Source organism: Dipteris shenzhenensis, chromosome 24 (genome assembly GCF_047967505.1).
Source record: "Dipteris shenzhenensis isolate YYH24624 ecotype China chromosome 24, Dip_SZ_1.0, whole genome shotgun sequence".
NCBI lineage: Eukaryota > Viridiplantae > Streptophyta > Polypodiopsida > Gleicheniales > Dipteridaceae > Dipteris > Dipteris shenzhenensis.
This window is the reverse complement of record NC_141619.1, coordinates 4,880,520-4,900,383: the sequence shown is the minus strand read 5'-3', so window position 1 is coordinate 4,900,383 and position 19,864 is coordinate 4,880,520. Positions and strand designations below refer to the sequence as shown.

General features: G+C 43.7%; 1 protein-coding gene across 3 annotated transcripts in view; it reads right to left on the bottom strand.

Moving 5' to 3' along the window:
- Positions 1-19,864, bottom strand: part of LOC147886111 (U6 snRNA phosphodiesterase-like protein) — a 98,839-nt gene that overhangs the window by 8,340 nt on the left and 70,635 nt on the right. The window contains exon 5 of one of the 3 annotated variants that reach the window (XM_087395531.1): positions 18,133-18,198. The exons of 1 other annotated variant lie outside the window; for it this stretch is intronic. In XM_087395531.1, coding sequence (XP_087251657.1) covers positions 18,133-18,198 — 66 coding nt within the window. The remainder of the gene's footprint in view (positions 1-18,132; positions 18,199-19,864) is intronic. One more of the 3 variants, XM_087395533.1, reaches the window with a different exon arrangement.

The following is a 19,864-nucleotide window of genomic DNA, read 5'->3' as shown; positions in this document are numbered from 1 at the left end:
GAGTACCAACCTTTAAAAGCTTATATATAATTATATATACAATTGCAAAGAGAAATACCAATGGATAATAATATATCGCATGAATTTCGTTATCCACAAGGACATAAAGATAAGAATACATAAACAATGACATTAAAAAAAAGAGCTAGAATATATGTTTCATAGTTGTTACGATCCTAGAACCCCCCCGCTTAGTGGTGTCTAACCTGTTACGGCCTGTTTCATTTGGTATCAAAGCTGTCTCTATCTTCTTGTTTGTGAACGCCTTGCTTGTTTTCTTGATTCCTACAATTGCATGCGTGTAATTGTGGGCCAAATCTGGAGTGTTGAGACTTCATGGATGCTTGAATTTAAATTGTGCTTTGCTGAGATATGGTTGTAGAGCTGAGTTCGAACATGTTATTCAAGGGTCGTCTAAGGCTTGCTGAATAATGATGCTTTGTATGCATGTTTGAAGTCCTTGCAAGGGTAGGCTGTGTGAGCACAGAAAGGGGTGAAACCTAGGAAAACGCAGCTAGTATAACTGTGTGGAATTCGCTTCATACGAGCCTTGATTCTAGAATTTCTCTGAAATTCTATTGTTGCTAGTAAACTGCGGAAGTTAGCAGCAGTTCTTTAGGCAAAATTCAGCTAGAGCCTAGCACGAGCTGCTAGAACTGATTAGCTGAAAGCAATTGGCAAAAACGAAAAATCTGCATGCCAAGTGCTGTAGATTCGCCTGTTTACAGCACATTGGACAGCCTTGAACAGTCATGAATCTGTTATGAGGCTGTGCGACTGAGAACTAGGGAGCGATTTGGGTGCATAGGCATCTACTTGGCTTCATGGGTTGTGCGCAGGTCTTCAATTGGCCTGTCAGGTGGTAAAACAAGGAAGAGCTGGTTCCTTACGGGTCAGTAGGGAAAAAGAGGTTGCATGTGAAAGTGCAATTACTTTCCTGGGTTGCATGCCTTGAAAAGTTACATTGGCAGTTGTACTGTTGGAAGCCTCTACTTTAGGCCTTTGTTTGTGTCACAAGCAAGATTCATGCAAGCACTGTGGGAGCATGCATGTTCACTTTGTTGGGGTAAAGGCACATTGCCACCCCTTTATTAAAGATAGCGCACCTATGACTGTCTGTCTTAAGACAGTCATAGGGTGAAAAACCTAATCCTAATAAAACCTATGAGTTTGTGGTGTGGCTCATCACTTCACACCCACATCTTTTGTGTCACCCCTCTCTCTCACTCTCTCCCCGTTGTACTTCTCACTCATTCTTTCCCTCTCAACTGGTATCAGAGCCTTCACCTCACCCTCTCCCTCTCCACTCCTGTCACCTCTACCTCTCTCTCTACCCCTCCCTATCCCCTCGGGCCTCGTGCCCTCAGCAGCAGCAGCGAGCTCACAGCGGGGCAGCGTGCAGGCAGCGCGGGTGGAGCTGGTGGGCATTGCACAGGCAGCGTGGGCATCGCGGGCAGAGAGGCGGTGCGCAGGTGCACGCGCAGGCAGCGCGGGCTGCAGCGGAGCAGCGCGGGGCAGCCTCAGGGCATCGAGCAGGGCAGCGCGCAGGCAGCGGAAGGGGAGCTCGTGTACCGACGTACGGCCGTCCGTACCGCCGTACGGACACCGTACAGGCCGCTGTACGGATTGCGTTAGGGAGGCTGCTGCGTCAGGGAAGGTGCATTTCGAAATTTGTTTTTTGGGATTTGTACCCTGCACAGGTACAGCAGGTCCAGCAAGTACAGCAAGTACACAGGTACAGCAAGTACAGCAGGTACAGCAGTTTTTTTTGGGGAAGAAGAAAAAGAGAGAGCACTCTGCTCTTCACATTCCCGGTTGTTCAATTCTTAAAACTGTGTGTAGAAGGTACAGCAAGTACCCTCGTGTCCCTCATGCTTGAGGTGACTAGTACCACAGTGTGTGGTGGTTGCACAGTTATCTTGTTTCGGGAAAGTCAAATGCCTTGATTTAGCAGAGGGCTTTTATGCTTTTGCTGAGTGCAAATCTCAGCTTTTGGGTGACATTTTCAAAGGGCTTTTGCCTGGAAGCTTATGCAGTGTATGCCTTGAGGCAGTGTGGAGCCAGGGTGCCCACATTGGTCTTGTTTCCGCAGTGTATTCAGTGACATTTTTGCAGGTCACATATTGTGTACGACACCTTGAAAAATCTCAGTTGAGCCACGCTTGGCCAGGGCGCATCGAGTTTACTCGGTCCCTAACTGTCCATCGTTGACAGTGCTCAAAAGATTTTCTCTTCAGTGTTTGTACGTTGGGATCTGTGTTGTTCTTGTGTACACAGGGCCGTTTATGCATTGCATTGTCAGGTGAAAGTGCCAGGAGAGCGCTGTATTTTGTATGCTACCTCAGTGTTGAGGTGTTTTTCACTTGGTACAGGTGTCAGATCAAGGGGCTTTTGCCCAGATTTTGCTTGAGAGCACTTAAGTTACTGGTTGAGACCTTCAGATGCCTTTTATCCCCTTGGCAGAAGGGTGATTGCTTGGGATTCGTCCCATTCTCTGTTGCAGGTTTTGTGACAGGCTGAAGTGTCTGGAGCCTCTTTTCAGTGAACAAAACAGTGTATGACAACTGGTTTATGCATATAAAATCAGTGCAATATCTCATCTGAGGTGGGAGAAGTGTCCAGGACAACAGTGCTTTGTGCTTCGTCAGCTGATGATGCACTGATAAAGCACTTGTGGAACAGCTGCAGCATTCTGAAATTACTGTTTTATGCCTATTTGAGCACGGTACAGTGTGTCAGAAGGTACAGTAACTGGAGGGAAATTTTTTTTTTTCTGTTTTGCTGCAGATTTTTTTGACAGTAAAAACAGCACTATTGTGAGTGCTCCTAGCTCTTGATAGAGCAGGTTTTCTCTGAGAAATCAGAATTTTATTCAGTCATTTTTTGACTTACAGGGAGTCAGGTACTTTCCTTATCTGATATGGCATCAGGGGGAAGTGAATCATCAATTCTGAACATAAAGAAATTGGAAGGGGCACACAATTATGCATTATGGGCAGAACAGTGTTTGAATGTACTTCTGCTAAAGAAGATTTCTAAGCCCATAAGGGTGAAGGGTGTCAAGCCATCTGGGATGTCAGATGATGAGTGGGAGGAGCTAGATTTGTCCGCGAGGGCTGCTATCATGCTTACTCTCAGTGATTCTCTTGTGTTCAATGTTCAGGCTGAAAAGACCTCTTATGGCCTATGGCAGAGGCTAGAAGAGTTGTATGCCCAAAAGAGTTCAGCCAGTAAGGTTTATTGGTTGAAGAAGCTGGTTGATCTTCGCATGAAGGAAGGTACAGCTATGACCTCACACTTGAGTGAGTTCAATGCCATCTTTACACAACTGATTGCACAGGGGTTGAACCTTGATGAGGAGTTCAAGGCTACTTTCTTGTTGTGTACCCTCCCTGAGAGTTGGGACACTTTCAAGACCACCCTGTCTAATTCAAATGTCACTCTTATATATGCTGATGTAGAGAGCTCTCTCCTTATGGAGGAGATGAGCAGGAAGAATAATGCCGGCAGCAAGTCTTCAAATGCTTTGCAGGTACAGGAAAGAGGCAGGACTCAGCAGAAGGGGAGATCTGCTAGCAAGTCCAAATCCCGCAGTCAGTCCCGTGGCAAAAAGGATATTGAATGCTTTTATTGTAGCAAGAAGGGACATGTAAAGTCTAAGTGCTTCAAGTTTATACGGGATCAGAAAGCCAAGAAGGCTGAGGCAAAGGATGCAGGCAGTGGAAGCAAAGGAAAAGGCAAGGCCAAGGCAGATGACTTGGATGCAGTGAATGTTGCAGCAGAAGACAGTGAAAGTGACAGGCATGATGTTTTATGCTCTTCTGTTGTAATTGCACATACATTGGTTATTGATGGCCATGACATGCACACCTGGCTCTTGGATTCAGGTGCTTCTTTTCATGTTACTCCTCATAGGGAGTGGTTTACTTCCTACACAGGTACTCATGGAGTTGTTCACCTTGGGAACAACTATGCATGTCAGATTGCAGGGATTGGCAGTATACAGATAGTATTCCCTTATGGACGCATATTTATGCTTGATGGTGTTCGCCATGTGCTGCAAATCAAGAAAAATCTGATTAGCACTGGCTTGTTGGATGACAGTGGTTACCACACCACATTTGGGGATTCCAAATGGGTGATTACTGATGGCCAGGTTGTAGTGGCTGAGGGTTATAAGAGTGATACCTTGTACCCTCTTTATGTTTCTAGTGTAGGTAATCATGTTGTTGCCATAACCGAGCTGCCAAAGGTTTCATTGTGGCATAGCCGGTTGGGACACATGCCCGTTAAAGGAATGCAAGAACTGTCACGTTTGGGTTATCTGCCGTCTCTTTCTTTTTCAGATTTACCTACTTGTGATCATTGCATTTTCGGAAAGCATTCTATGACTCCTCAAAAGAGGAGAACTCCCCAGAATAGAGCACCACTTGATCTAGTGCACACTGATTTGTGTGAGATGCCACAGCTATCACTAGGGGGTGCAAAGTATTTCATTACTTTTATTGATGATGCTACACGCAAAGTGTGGGTCTATTTCTTCAAGCATAAGAGCGATGCCTTAGATGCTTTCAAGAAGTTTGTCGCTCAGGTTGAGAATCGGACAGGTCGCACGCTGAAATGCCTCAGATCCGATAATGGGGGTGAGTATGTGTCACATGCTTTTGTACAGTTTTGCGAAGCTAAGGGCATTAAACAGGAACTCACAGCCCCTCATAATGCATCTCAAAATGGTGTGAGTGAGCGGATGAATCGAACTATTCAGGAGAAGGTTCGATGTATGTTGTCTTATGCTGCATTGCCCCATGGCTTTTGGGCAGAAGCCGTACAAACAGCAGTTCACATTATTAACAGGTCGCCGAACAAGGCTTTGGAGTTGAAAGTGCCAGAGGAGGTGTGGTCTGGCAAGCCACCTTCATATAAGCACTTACGTGTGTTTGGCTGCGAGTGCTTTGCTCATATACGCAAAGAACTGCGCACCAAACTGGAGCCAAAGTCTTCCAGATGCATCTTTATGGGTTATGGTGACGAAGGTGAAATGGGGTACAGGTTATGGGATCCTGTTAAACGGAAGATTATACGCAGCAATGATGTCATCTTTAAAGAGGATAGTGTACACATAGAGCCCGTGCAACCTGTGGAATACAGGAGGGTTATTTATGATGATGTCGGACAGCAAAGAATGCCCATTTATATGCAGCAGCAGGCTGCTGCAGATAACCCTGTTCAAGAGGGTTTACAGGCTGAAAATCAGCCAGATAATTTTGCCAATGATGCACCACTGGATATGCCAGCAAATGGGGCTGTAGAACAGCCAAATATGGTGGTACAGCCACCCGTCATGCATGACGAACAGGCTAGACAGCAGCCTAATCCGGAACATTTTGTTAGGAGGAGAACCGGGGAAAACGGCCTCCTGACAGGTTTGTTCCAGGAGCCAATAATGTGGCTGATTTTATCATGCTGACAGATTGTGGTGAGCCTTCCAGCTTCAAGGAAGCTATGGGAAGAACAGAGAAAAGGAAGTGGGAGAAAGCCATGCAATCTGAAATGGACTCCCTACTTCAAAATGATACATGGGACTTGGTGCAGCTACCTGCAGGCAGAAAGGTTTTGCCATGCAAGTGGGTTTACAAAGTCAAAGTGGATTCAAATGCTTTACCGAGGTATAAGGCCAGATTGGTTGCCAAGGGATTTAAGCAGGAGAAGGGCATTGACTTTGATGAGATCTTTTCCCCTGTAGTCAAGATGACTACTTTGAGAGCAGTGTTAGCTCTTGTTGCTCATGAGGACATGGATTTATGTCAGATGGATGTGAAGACTGCTTTTCTTCACGGAGATCTCCATGATGAGATCTATATGAGTCAGCCAGAGGGATATGCTGTTAAAGGGAAAGAGCAGCTTGTGTGTAAGCTCAAGAGGAGCTTGTATGGACTCAAGCAGGCGCCAAGAGAATGGTACAAGAAGTTTGATGCCTTCATGCAGTCCCAAGGGTATCATAGGTGTGAGACCGATCATTGCTTGTACACCAAACGGGCAAAGGATGGCAGTTTGATGCTACTCATTCTATATGTGGATGACATGCTGATTGCCAGTAAATCTCAGAAGGAGATTAGTGCTTTGAAGAAACAACTGCATAAGTCTTTTGACATGAAAGACTTGGGTGATGCAAACCATATTCTTGGCATGCGGATTACTCGTGACAGGTCCAAGGGACTTTTATTTCTGTCACAGAAGGAGTACATTGACAAAGTACTGCAGAGGTTTAAAATGGAGGGGGGGAAGTCTATTAGTACCCCGTTGCCTCCACATTTAAAACTCAGCAGTAAGGACAGCCCCAGATCAGATGATGATAAGGCTGAAATGGCCAAGATTCTGTATGCATCTGCAGTTGGTTCTTTGATGTATGCCATGGTTGCCACTCGTCCGGATATTGCCTTTGCGGTGGGAGTCATCAGCAGGTATATGGCAAATCCAGGCAAGCGGCACTGGGAAGCAGTGAAAGGTGTCTTGAGGTATCTCAAGGGTACCAAAGACTTGTGCATATGCTATGGTAGACAGGATGCATTGGTGCATGGTTTTACAGATTCAGACTATGCAGGGAATGCAGATAACCGGAAATCTACTACCGGTTATATTTTCACATTTGCAGGAGGTGCTATATCATGGGTGTCTCGGTTGCAGAAATGCGTTGCACTGTCAACTACTGAAGCTGAATATGTTGCAGCCACTGAGGCTTGCAAGAAAGCAATATGGCTTACTCGGCTGGTGGGAGATTTGGGCATTACAAGAGATATGCCAGTTTTGCATTGTGATAGTCAGAGTGCTATCATGTTGGCAAAGAATCCGGTCTTTCATCAGAAGACCAAGCACATAGATGTGAAATATCATTTCATCAGACAGGGAGGTACTGGAAGACAAGCGACTTGAGCTTGTGAAGGTGCATACTGATGATAATCCTGCAGATTTGCTCACTAAGAGCTTGTCTACAGAGCAGTTTGCACATTGCCGCCACATCATGGGATTAGGATGAGACCATTCTTATTTTATGGTCTTGTATACAGTAACTGTATATTGCTGTAATTTTTATTCTTTTCTCCCCTTTAGGCACATTGGCCTTTAGGTGGGAGGTTGTTGGGGTAAAGGCACATTGCCACCCCTTTATTAAAGATAGTGCACCTATGACTGTCTTAAGACAGTCATAGGGTGAAAAACCTAATCCTAATAAAACCTATGAGTTTGTGGTGTGGCTCATCACTTCACACCCACATCTTTTGTGTCACCCCTCTCTCTCACTCTCTCCCCATTGTACTTCTCACTCATTCTTTCCCTCTCACACTTGCCATGTAGACTCTTGTGGGACTGCCAGGTAAGTTCTAAAGTAGACAAGTTGGCTATATGCATGCGTGCATGTAGGAGTGCTAGTGTGCAAGCACACATGCAAGTGCCATGTGCGATAGAAGTACATCCACTAGAGCTAAAAGACTTGTGGCGCACATGCCAAACCTTTCACCAAAGCCACCTCGTCTCTTCCTGCCCCTTCACTTTAGAACCTGCTGCCAATCAGCCTGCAATCCAGCCTATTCCTAGCGACTATTCTAAACTCGCCTGTTCTACAACTAGCAACTCTTTCTTGGCTGCAATCAACTACTCTCTTTGCTCTCTACAGCTCCAGCTTGCTGTAAGTCTGCAAATGTCAAGCATTTACTGGTCCCTTTGCGACGAGAAAGGCTGTCGTTTTTTTAATTCTCTCTCACGCCCTCCTTGCATCCCTTCTCTTGCAAATGCTCCAGCTTATATCTCAACATGGAGCAATCTTTTGGCGAGGGAATTCCGCAAACAACTAGTCCTGGACCTTCTGCTTCACATTACTGGTATTGCAACAAACTCAAGGAGCACAGAAGAAACATGATGCCCTCCTTCCCTCCCAAGATATTCTCAAGGAAGAAGAAAGGAGCGAACTCTAGAATCTATTCGTTTATGGCTAAGCAGGAGCGAGGCACATTTTTCCATTACAAATTACCCTGATAATATTTGAGCTACCCTTGTGGAGATGTATCTCTGAGGAATAGCTTTTTCGTGGTGGTGAGATTTGAAGCCAAAGCCTTCCTCACCTAAGCCATTTTGGCAGCGTTTTGTGAGGCCTTCATGGCTGAACTCTTATTAGAGCCCGATGAGTTCGACAACTTTCGAAAGCTTCAAAATTTGAATAAGGTACCAAGCCCCTGGATACACACATCCAAGAATTAAGAGAGATTACTTCTAAACTTCTCAAGCTCAGTCGACAGACACTACGCTTGTTCTTCGTTTGTAGCCTACCGAAGGATTATGAAAATAAGATCAGAAGGAACAAGTTTGAGACACTAGACCACGCCATCCATTTTGCGAAGCTCTATGATAGTACCCTTGCGCATGGTTGTAAGACATGTTAAGACACGACACGTTAGACACCCTTTAGACATGGGTGTCTAAAGTGTCTTAAAGATAAGATAATCAAGACACGTCATTTTATTTATAATAATAAATATTCAATTTAATAAACATTATAAAAGTATACAAGTATATAGCTTTGAATTTTGGTTACAACTTAGTAGCATAGCTAGCTGCTGAAGTACACTTAGCATTGTAGTTAAGAGTCAAGACTCGAGACTTAAAAGTTAAGAGTCCACATTTGCTGGTCAGCAACCAACGTGATGTAGAGTTTGGAGCTAAGGCGCGCCACACGTGTACAAAAGATTGCGTAGTCGGCTCACAGTCCAATTTCCAAAGTTAAAAACTTTAAGGTTTTGAAGTATTTTATTGCAAGAGTGTCTAAAGGTGTCTTATAGAAGAGTACGTGTTTATAGTGTCAAAAGTGTCTTGATGTTAGACACAAGTGTCTTACAACCATGCCCTTGCGACACACTAGGACATTGGATCTTTGCCGCCTAGACAAAGTGAAAAGCCTAAGCCAAAGAACAATCATAAGAATAGTTGAGCCCGCAACTCTAAGCCTAAAAAGGCTAAGTTTAATAAACAGACATCGAGGCCTCTTACTAAGAAGCCTCTTACCAATTCTCCACCACAGGCGGAAGGGACTCTGCTTCAAGCCTAAAAAGGCTAAGTTTAATAAATAGATATCGGGGCCTCTTACTAAGAAGCCTAGTTACCGATTCTCCACCACAGGTGGAAGTGACTCTGCTTCAAATGCGGCTAGCCAGGTTATGTGTTGGATGCTTGTCCTTTGAACCATGGTAAGGACAAAGGAAAAGCAACTGCCCACTTAATTAATCTCTAGGTAATGCTTGTCACATTGCTAGTTTAGATGTCTTTTCTTCGGACATAAATTGTGAGGAATGTCAATTTACTATTGATGTGTTGGGACCCCATGATTTAATCCACATGGTGGGTTGGGTCAATACGCATCTAGTTCATGTTTTATTTGATGACAGATTTACTCACAATTGCATTGATGCTTCGCTTGTGCAAAAGTTACGATCCCAATTCTTCCCAGTACCGACCTTTATATGGGTCAATCTCATACAAGGAGCAACAAAGTCGTGGGAGGAGATGGTTCGAATATTTGAGTGGAGATTCAAGACTACTCGGAGGAGCTGTCTTTCCATGTAATGAGATTGGATAGGGTAAACACTTTGCTTTGGGATGGAGTGGTTCTGTAGTGACAGCCCTATAAATATTAATTACCAGAACCATGTAATTCAGTCAAAAAGCTGATTGCTCAAGGAGATCTTTAAAGAGCAGTGGTTCTCAAGTTGATTTGAATTCATATGTTTCTAATAATAAATATTCTGTTCAGCTTGTGAAAGATATCAATTATTGCAGTCAGGAGAATTTTGGTGTGTTGAAAAAACTGAACTGTATTTTAATAATAATTTGAGTTCTTTTTCTAAAAAGCACAATTATGCAGCATTTCTCTCTTGCCATTATGATGATAATAGGTTTGCTATTTCGGAAACCAGCAACTGGGCTGAGAATACAGCCAGCTATTTTGCATGTAGAAATACTTCAACCATAGATACGGCTGCCCACTTTGATGAGTCAATGGTGGGAGAGCAGTCTGTGGATGGACTACCTACTGCTCCCTATATCTATGATGTAAATCAGTCCGTTGCATCTTATGCCATAACTACTGAGATAACCGACACGTTTAGTCGGAGCTCTTGGTTCACCCAAGGCTCAACTAATCTGTCACCTTATGTCCTCAAAATTCAAAGTGTTTCTGAAGAAACTTTCCATGTACCTCCTATGAAGAACGTTTGAACATAGAACCAAACTCATGCATCATATGGATAGCAGAGGAGTTTACACATGCTCAACTCAAGAATAAGGCAATTGAATTAGCTAAAGTCAAGGCTGCCAGAAAGGATGAAAAATGGTAGTTTACCCTGAAGGCGTAGCTCTAATCAGAGAGTTTAAATCAAAACCAAAAGACTCTCAGTCTTAAACTAATGTATGGCTGTTTACTATTATGTAGGTACTCTCAAATAATGCGGGTTGCTTTTGCACTCCTTGGGAGCTGCCATGTGCCCTCCCTAAAGCAGATGTACTAGAGGGTTTCTTGCTATCCCATAGACCTTTTGGTCTCCAATGGAAGTTAATAGACTATGTGTGTGTGTGTGTGTGTGTGTGTGTGTACTGTTGGCTCCATTGGTTTGTGTCGCCTTCTCTCTCTCCACCCTCCCTCTCCCCTGCCCCTTCCTTCACCTCCACTCCCCCGCCCACCCCCCCCCCCCTTCTCTCTCTCTCTCTCTCTCTCTCTCTCTCTCTACCTCTTTGATCTCCCGTGGACGTTAATAGACTTTCCTTTCCTTTCTCTCTCTTGTATGACTCCACAATGTGCAACGTTAACAAGCCTCATCAATTGGCTCTGCAAAGCTAAGTACTTCACGAAGATCAATTTGAGAACGGGCTATCACCAAGGACATTCAAGAAAGACGGTTTTAAGAGTACAATTTGGTGATTATGAGGCCTTGGTGTTACCGACCAACTTTCTAACAGATGATGAACGATTTAGTTTGACCATATCTGGGAAAGTTTGTTGTGGTCTTCCTGGACGACATCTTGATCTATAAAAGACTCTCTTTGAGCATGGACACTATGTTTGGACAACACTATAAAAGACTGCTCTCATATTAAAAGACTCTCTTTAGCATAGAGCTGCTCAGAGCTGCTCTCTGGGGATAGTGTTGTCCAAACTTAGGAAAGAGCAGCTCTATGCTAAAGAAAGCAAATGTGAATTCTTGAAATAGGAGCTCATATACCTCAGACATGTCATTTTTGTAAATGTGTGCATTGACTATAAGAAAGCCAGAATGACCTATTTTGGTTCCTCCCTTTAGCTTACCTTTCTTCTAGGATTTATGAAACTTCTTCAGACTCACATCTGGAACTATGCTAAGTTAGCATTACCCCTGTCAGACTTATCTAAATACCAACCCAATGTGTGGACAAAGGAGTTTGATGCGCAACTAAAACAAGCTTTTACATCAGCTCCTATGCTACAGATCGATGATCCCAGTACACCGTTCCTGGTTGAAACAATGCTCTATTAGGAAAAAGAGGGTGGTGGAGCTTGCTTGCTAAGGCCAACGCTCCCCGCAGGGAAAAATAGATAAACAAGATAGTGCCTAGTATCACAGAGTGTCAATTTTAAATTCTATTCTTTTTGTATGTGTACTGTCGTAGAGAGGTATAGGGGTGTAGACAGTAAATGAATTGTGCTAGAGAGAGATGTAGAAACAGCAATATATATTTGTCCAATGTAGACCAAATCATATACAGAAGATGATCACAATGTACCACCCTCTATCAGCAGGGTATTGACTAGATGCGGACCCCAGTGGCTCCCAAAACTGTTCTCCTTCCTCCTTGTGGCACCTTCAAAACACTCAGCCTAATTCAAGTTATTTGTGCAAAACTCTAGTACGTGGTGATAAATTTGGGAGCGTGCAAGGGTGTCACCCTTGTAATGGTACCCTGAAAACACACCTTCCTGCTGCTCCCTTGGACAGCCTATAGTGAGGCAGTGCTCCCTTCACCTCCTTGCTACTGTGAAGGCAGCCCAATGGTGAGGCAGAAGTGTCCCTTGATTCTGTCTTCCTTTGCTGCTCGGTAGGCAGCCCCTTGATGAAGACTCCTGCTGCTCTTCTAGGCCTCCCTTCCTGAGTAGTGACAGCCCAAACCGAGGCAAAAGGACCCTGGCACAATGGAATACGGAATGCCCCTTTAGTGGGGGCCTTTTATAGGGCTGGAACTCCCCTAAACTGGTCAACTTTCCTACAGAGTGGACTGACCCAGCCTGTATCTTTCCCAACCAGCCTGCTCTTGGCCTATAAATGGCCCCAGAATCTGCTTCATCGAAAGCACCCTTCTGCCACATGGCTTCCCAGCTTCAAGCGACCCTGTTTTGCACTCCCCCACCCTTACAAACCAGATGTGGGCTTTCCTACCCACTGTTCACAACTTCTCCAGCCCACCATTGGCAGGCTGGTTCTCTCTATGCTGCTCACATGTCAGCCTACATGCTGCCCAAGGCAGCCCTGCCTTTCTGAGACCTATATGGTGCACCTCCCCCATGCTCTCCTCATTTGGGGGCTTACACATGGGAAGGTGACCTCTAAACTCCAACACCCCCTGGTAGACTGTTGTATGGCCGACCTACCACAAGCCAACCGAACCGTGTCTGGGGCCTATTATAAATGCCCCCAGCCTGTGCACTGCTTTCCCTTTCTGGGTACAAAGTCTGGCACATCTATGATCTCCTCCAAGCCTTGCCGAACCTCCATACCCTCTGTTGTTCCTGCCGTACTGCTGATCAGCACTATACCTGATGTACTTGCTGCAAGCATAGTCACCAGAAACATTTCGAAACGTAAACGTTTCAAAAAAATAAAAATGTTTTGAAACGCCTAGTTGTACTCTCTAGTGCCAAAAATTTCTAAAATATGTTCCACATACATATGGCACGTTCAAATGATGCTTAACATGTAGAATCTCCAGTAATACTACCCTTGACCACGTTTCTTTGGGAAGAAACATTTCGAGACGTGAGAGACTTCCCAAAGAAACATGTTTTGTTGTGACTAAGCTGCAGGCCATGAAATACATGTCCGTACTGTTGAAGAATTGTCTGTTGTACCTGTGTACAAGCCTACAAATTAGCCCTAATTCAGAGCTCCTGCACACCTTAGATAGTGGAACGTACAGCATAGTTACCGGGAAACACCATTCCCCCTTCTGGAATGGGGGGATGCTATTCCATGATGCTAAGGGAAGCAAAAACGGATGGAACATCAAAAAATAATAATCTCAAAAATTTCTCCTCTTATATTAGGCATAATGGAAATTATCTTCTCAGAATTAGGAGTTAGTTATCCACATACTCGAATGACAGATTATGAAATGTTCCAAATGTGTGTTTTTCGGCTGAATGTTCCAAATGTGTGTTTTAGTCGGATGATGGCATCTCGTATGGCCTTCCCATTGCCGAACATCCTGGATGGCGGAACATTCCTATTTTCTGTAAACTATGCTGTATAGCAGCCCATGTGGCAATGCACAGTGCTGCCAACACGACTCGCATGTGGATGTCCTTCTCCTCCTAGATCTACCCATGTGGCATCTTCTTCTCATGTCCACATAACAGACTCACTTGCCCCATTCTTATCTCATCAAAGAGCTCATCAATGTATAGCATTGGATACCTCTTTTTAAGGGCATGATAGTCTATATACAAGACCCATCTTTCTTTTTAGCTTACAAAATTAGGACATACCAAGGGAAACTACTGGGCTGAATCTGCCCTTTTCTAGAATACTCAGCTGATTGTCACTCTACCCTCTCCCCTTCTATTTTTACTTAAAGGGTAAGGAACTCTTGAAATAGGACCACTTGCTAGCAGTAACTCTATCTTATAATCTACTACTCTCTCTAGAGGTAAATCGCCAAGAAGATACTTAGGGAAACAACAAAAAACATACAACAAAAATTGAACCTTTTCACTTTTCCAAATAACTTTTACCTCAACCAAGTGTTGAAACTGCATACAACTGATGAGACGAGTGACAAATATATCATGCTCACCTTAAGGTGGATTAACAGTCCATCCTTCTATAGTTATTCAAATAACTCCTCTGTTTTATACCCTTAATTTATATTGTTTACCATAATGTCCCAAACTTGTCTCGGCCACATGCCTACATGCACAGAGACTCTCATGTAGCTTACACTTTTAATTGATAGCATAATTGAAAAAGTTATGGCAGCACTATCATCCACCAAGCATCTTGACTAGATCATCATGGAAACCTAAGGTCCACTACACATGGCCGAAGGAATAAAGCAAGCATGTGCTTCATCCTCATAGAAGACTTCTACTTCCTTGTAGTTGGAGTATTGAGGAATTGGTAAGACTTACACACTATTAACTTGCTTCATAGTTTGCTAAGCCTTGTCCAACCACATGATCTTTACTACAGCAGTTAAACATAGACAAACTTTCATGGCCTTGCTAGGTAACAGAATCCTCTTATCCATAGAGTCCTTTGGCACTTTTTGAAGACCTAAAGGTTTTTCTGAAAAATTATTTTGAAAGAAGCCTTTCCAAACCGACCAATTTGAAAGACCTAATTTTCAATATAAGCTTTAGAATTTGCTACACAATTATCATAGATGTGAGCTGATCTCCACTGCCAAGGGAGCAACATAATGATAGGAGGCTAGTTTGAGCAAGAAGGTGCAATTACTTAGTAAACAACATGCACGAATGAATCAGAAACAAGCAAACATGTGTTCTTAAACAAAAGAAAGCAAGGAAAGCTGAAGAAGACTATGCAAAAGGAGAAACGGATTTTTGGCTTTTGCTTCTCTATTTAACCCCGATAGTTTAAATAATTAGTCTAATCTCAACATAAGTTAATTCTTCTTTTAAAAGTTTGTGCCATGACCCCTCTACCCGTGCACACAATTAATGAAATAGGTAGGCCTAAAACAAATGCTTTCACTCCCATTTCTAGGATCCTTGGACCAAGTCTCTTTCTCTTTGACTCCTTGGTCCGCTCTATAGGCAGTCCTTGCTGGGGACCTGATCTAACAAAGATAGACTGGGCCAAAGTAGAGAGGCTCCAAGTTCTCTTATGTCATAAATGATCCGCAATAAGATTGTGGTTGAGTTTGGGCCACCCCTTGACACAGCATTCTGTTAGAATTCTGGTCATCTCCTATCTGTACTATAGAGAGTGAGGGTGTTGTGCGGGTATGCCCATCCAAGGATACTTGTAGTAGTCTATTCTTCTCTCCCAGTAAATTCTGTAGGTAGTTGGGGGGCTGTGCCAGGGCATTCTGCTAGGGTATGTAGGCTAGGTGAAGGGCTGAGTATAGGGCATGGTTAAGAGGCTAGTTAAGGGCGAGCAAGGGCTATTTATGGCAACCCACTGCAGGGCTGGTTGGGGCCAACCAAGCCATCCAACCACCCAACCACTGGGTCGAGTTCGCAGATATGTTGGTCAGGTTAAACCCACCAGCCAACCAAAGACAGGTCAGGCCAATCAGCGTGTCCAGGTCAGCCGGCCATGGTGCCCCCCCTCCCCTCTCCTTCCTATAAATGGGTGCAATTCTTGTCCATTGCTTGTATCTTCCAATCCTATTTTCTTTGATTGTACATGAGTATGTCATCAAAGAAAACTATCACATATCGGAAGAGAAGCGGCTGCAATATTTTGTTCATGACTGCCTGAAAGCTAGTCGGTGGTGCAGTTCTGCCTTTGTAAGCTCCCTCTCTCCATCTCTATCTTTAAAGAACTTCTCTGGATATACATTTCTTTATTTGACAAGTTGCTCATCCCTTTGTTTGTTCTTGGTCTGTATTGCTAATAGGAAGATGTCTATCTCACCAACTGGTAGAATATTCATCTTGTGTCTGACATGGTATCAGAGCACATGGAGAGAGTGATTGGGACAGACGGTGGTTGCTGCTGATTGGAGCAGGTGTGGACAATTCAGCAAGGAGAAGGAGGCATACACCCACTGAAAATTGTGCGTACCTTTGGGGGGGGGAAAAACTAGTGGAACGAATGCGAGCAATGGACAAGAAACAAAACTCCAAATGCGAGCAGAAAAAAACTCAGTGTGTATCAGTGTTACACATGGAGAGTGGGCAGCAAAACGTCTCTGAAAACAGTCCAAACAATGAGTGAAAAATGCTCCAACAGAAACACAACTCTTTCCCTCAGTTGGACCTTCACCGGTCAAGCATTAAATGACTGAATTTCACCTCTATTTTAAACCAAACAGTGAATAGCAGAGCTGTGCGGATTATTTATGCACTCAAGAGTGCAATAACCAAGATGTCCTTTCACAAAACTGCTTGAAACAGGTCCAAAACAGTGACTGGACAGCACCAAAAGCACCACAACAGTCCTCTACTGGGTTGACCAGTAAGTATTCAGTAAAACAGGTGTGAAAAACACCTTGTGCGTGATGCCTGCAGCCACAAAATGTCTTGGGACAGGTGCTCAATATGAAAAACAGCTTCAACCTTGCACAAAATGAGCCTACCTGCTTGAAAACTTAGCTCCAAAGCTCCAGAACAGCACAAAACAGTTTTGCCCAGTCTGTTTTTGTAACGACCAGCGCCTGGAGGTATCAAAACCAGCAAATAACAAGGAAGAGGCACCTTGGCCCTAGACAGCAGGAGTCATCACACGGCCTGAGTATGAGTCGACCAGCCACAAAGGACCTCAAAAACTTCTTAGATGTGTTCCACGATCAAGGAGAGGACTTGGAGATAGGCGCCTTGCCCTCGAACACCTCTAAGAGTGGTTGCCCAGTTCTAGATGGCAAACTGAAGGCTTTCCCCACACTAAAAGTGGTCATCTTCACAACCGAAGTGTAGCACGGAGGCAAGGGAGGTGCGGGGAGTGGTGTGGGAGCAAGCAACAACTTGCTCTAATACCAAATGTTGGAAATGGAACAAGAGTTCAAGGAAAACATGACATTGAATGAAGCTGAAATGAGATTGCAGCAACAACAAAGAGAACACTAGGGTAGTCATAGAGAAAAAACCCTAGGATGGACCCTAACTAGGGTCAACATACATGTGGTGACTAACTAAACCTCTAACTGAGGTTAGGGGGGAAAACCTTATAAAGGGAAAAAGTGCCCCTAGCCCCTTTTACATTGGCTAACTCAATAGAGATTTTTTATGTTTATGTTGTACTTGTCTTGAGTGGAGATGCCCACTTAGACGCTCCACCCATTCAACTCATTGTATCTGGTTTTCCAGACTCATAGACCCTTCGGTCTTTGAAAGACTTAAAAAAAACTCACTCTCTCTCACCTAGATCTTGACGTTGACTACATGAACTTGGATGCAAAAGATTGATGAGAGATGCTACAAAGCATTAAAGGGTAGCAAAATGACAGTTCTAAATAGTACTCCCATGGTTTATGTTACTCAAAATCTTGCTACATACCCATGGAATGAATTTGTGATGTGTACACTGCGTATCCTACGAAGTTTCCATGATTGCTTCAGCCATACATTGAGATTTCAATGGCATGGAAAAATATGTTAGTCAACTCAATTTTGACTTTCTAAGAATAGGGCTGTGGTTAGGTTTAGGGCTTCCTATATCACCTAAGTTGTTTGTGGTTCATTGCAAAATGCACTCGTGGCTTGCTTGTCTTATCTCATGTCTTTCACTTCTATCTAGGTTAGGTGAGCTCCTTGACTTTAATACTTTATCAATGAGACTCGTCTACCATATTAAGCAAATCTGAAGGTCATCTTGAGCCATGGGCTTGATCTACACCCTCCATTTCCAAGCCTCACACATCTCCCGCCACTTGGGAAATCCATCACACCTTGCATAGCACCAGTTCACAAAGGAATTATCACCATTTCTCACATTGACTTGGTTAGTGGCCTCGTGCTCTCACCTTATGCATCAAGTAGGTAATAACATATGCATTCTCCCAGTGCATTTTTCACATTATGAAATGCTAGCAAGACTATGACGAAATTTAGTAACACCAGGGCTGTGTTGTTGCATGAGAAAGGGTAGATGTATCTATCAATGAAAAGATCGGCTTTATCCAAGCTTTAGTCTAGCAGAAAATAAGAATTAAACTCACCTCATAAAAGGTTGGAAGCCTGTGCAGCTTGAAGACTTCGTTTACAGAATATATCTGCCTGCAAATCTGTAAAGCACAGTTAATGGAGGCAATTTCCTTCAAAGCTGAACAAATATGCCAAACTGACAAGCTAAAATGCACCCAGAAAATACATGCGTAGTGATCTACTTTTAATTCGCTTCAATAATCCTTCTTCAATGTCTGTTGCTAAAGATCTATGACAACCTTTAGAGAAGCAGAGCTCAAGTCACAAATGTACATGTGGCTAAACTACAAGAAGAAATTATAGGATAGCTTGAGCATGCCCATCTAAACCATAACTATCAGAAAATGAGAACATTCAATGCTGGAGGATAGGAACACTATGGGAGGGAGAAATGTGGGAGTAGGAATGTGAACGCCATGTCACTTTTAACAACCCGACTTTCCATTTCAGCTTTAAAATTTAAAAACACACAAAAAATCCAAAGAAAACTAAAATGTACATTGATGAAGATGTTTACAATGTACATAATGCCATGCCAGAATACTATAGATCAGAGAGAGAGGACATTTTTCAAGCCTAGAGCCCTTGTTGGAAATAATGTATTATTAAGGCAATGGCCAATGTACCTATGAGTTAGCAAGGTTAGGGGCAATTCCCACTATTTCTAGTAGCACGTGTGGTTAACCCAAGAGTTTTTTCATGTCCGGCGGCCCTTGTATTCTTGTTCTTCATATTGTAATCTTGAGTCTCGCTTGCTCCCTCCATCTCCACTGCTTCCAAGCTCCCATTTTGTTCACATTTCGTATCAGAGATCCCTGCTGCATTCCAAGCTGGGGAGCACAAATCAGTCATGCAAAAACTTGAATCCATCGCAAGAAAAGTTGCTGGTCGACCTATTTTGGACCAGCCATCACCTCTCCTGCCGTTCTAGGCTTCTCCACCACTTTCTATGGGCTTTCCTCTACTAGGCGACTCCCCTAGTGTGCTTTTTGGTCACCTTCTTCTGCTGGTTGTCAATTGAGCAGGGCGACCAGGCCTATTGTTTGGACTTGTAGGATCGAATGAGAGAGAGAGAGTGCAGATAGCAAAGCGTCGCACAAGTCTTAGCCGTCACGTCAAACTTGGATCGTTGATAAAGAGAAGTACAAGTACAAGTACCTGGACCTAGGACTAAGTGTCCTAGGTGTCACATAGGACTAAGTGTCCTATGTGGCCTAAAAGGCACTAACTCTACAAGTGCCTATATTTATCCCTACAAGGCACATACCATGGCCTATAGGGCATCACTAGAACCATCAGAAGATGGCCTACAAACCCCCCTCCATGGGATGGGCTGAAGTACTCTGGAAACATCTCAGAATACCTAGTATTTTCTGGTCACGGTGGCACATGTTCATCCAAATGAATATAGCCACCTATGAGCGTACAAGGGATGTCAGATCATGTAACAAAGGGAACCAAGTGTAAAGCCTAACGAAAGACTTCGAACTTGGGACAAGGAAGTGCCTTTGTAAACATATCTGCTATGTTGTCCTCTGTGGGAAGATAGGACAACTCTATGTCTCCTGCTGACAACCGCTCCCGAACATAATGATAATGAACTTCAATATGCTTGATACGCACATGAAACACTGGGTTACGCACAATGGCCAAAGCACTCTAGCTGTCAGTGTAGACAATAGTGGAGGATGTCTGACGAATACCAAGATCTGTAAGTAACTGTCGAAGCCAAACATACTCCACTGT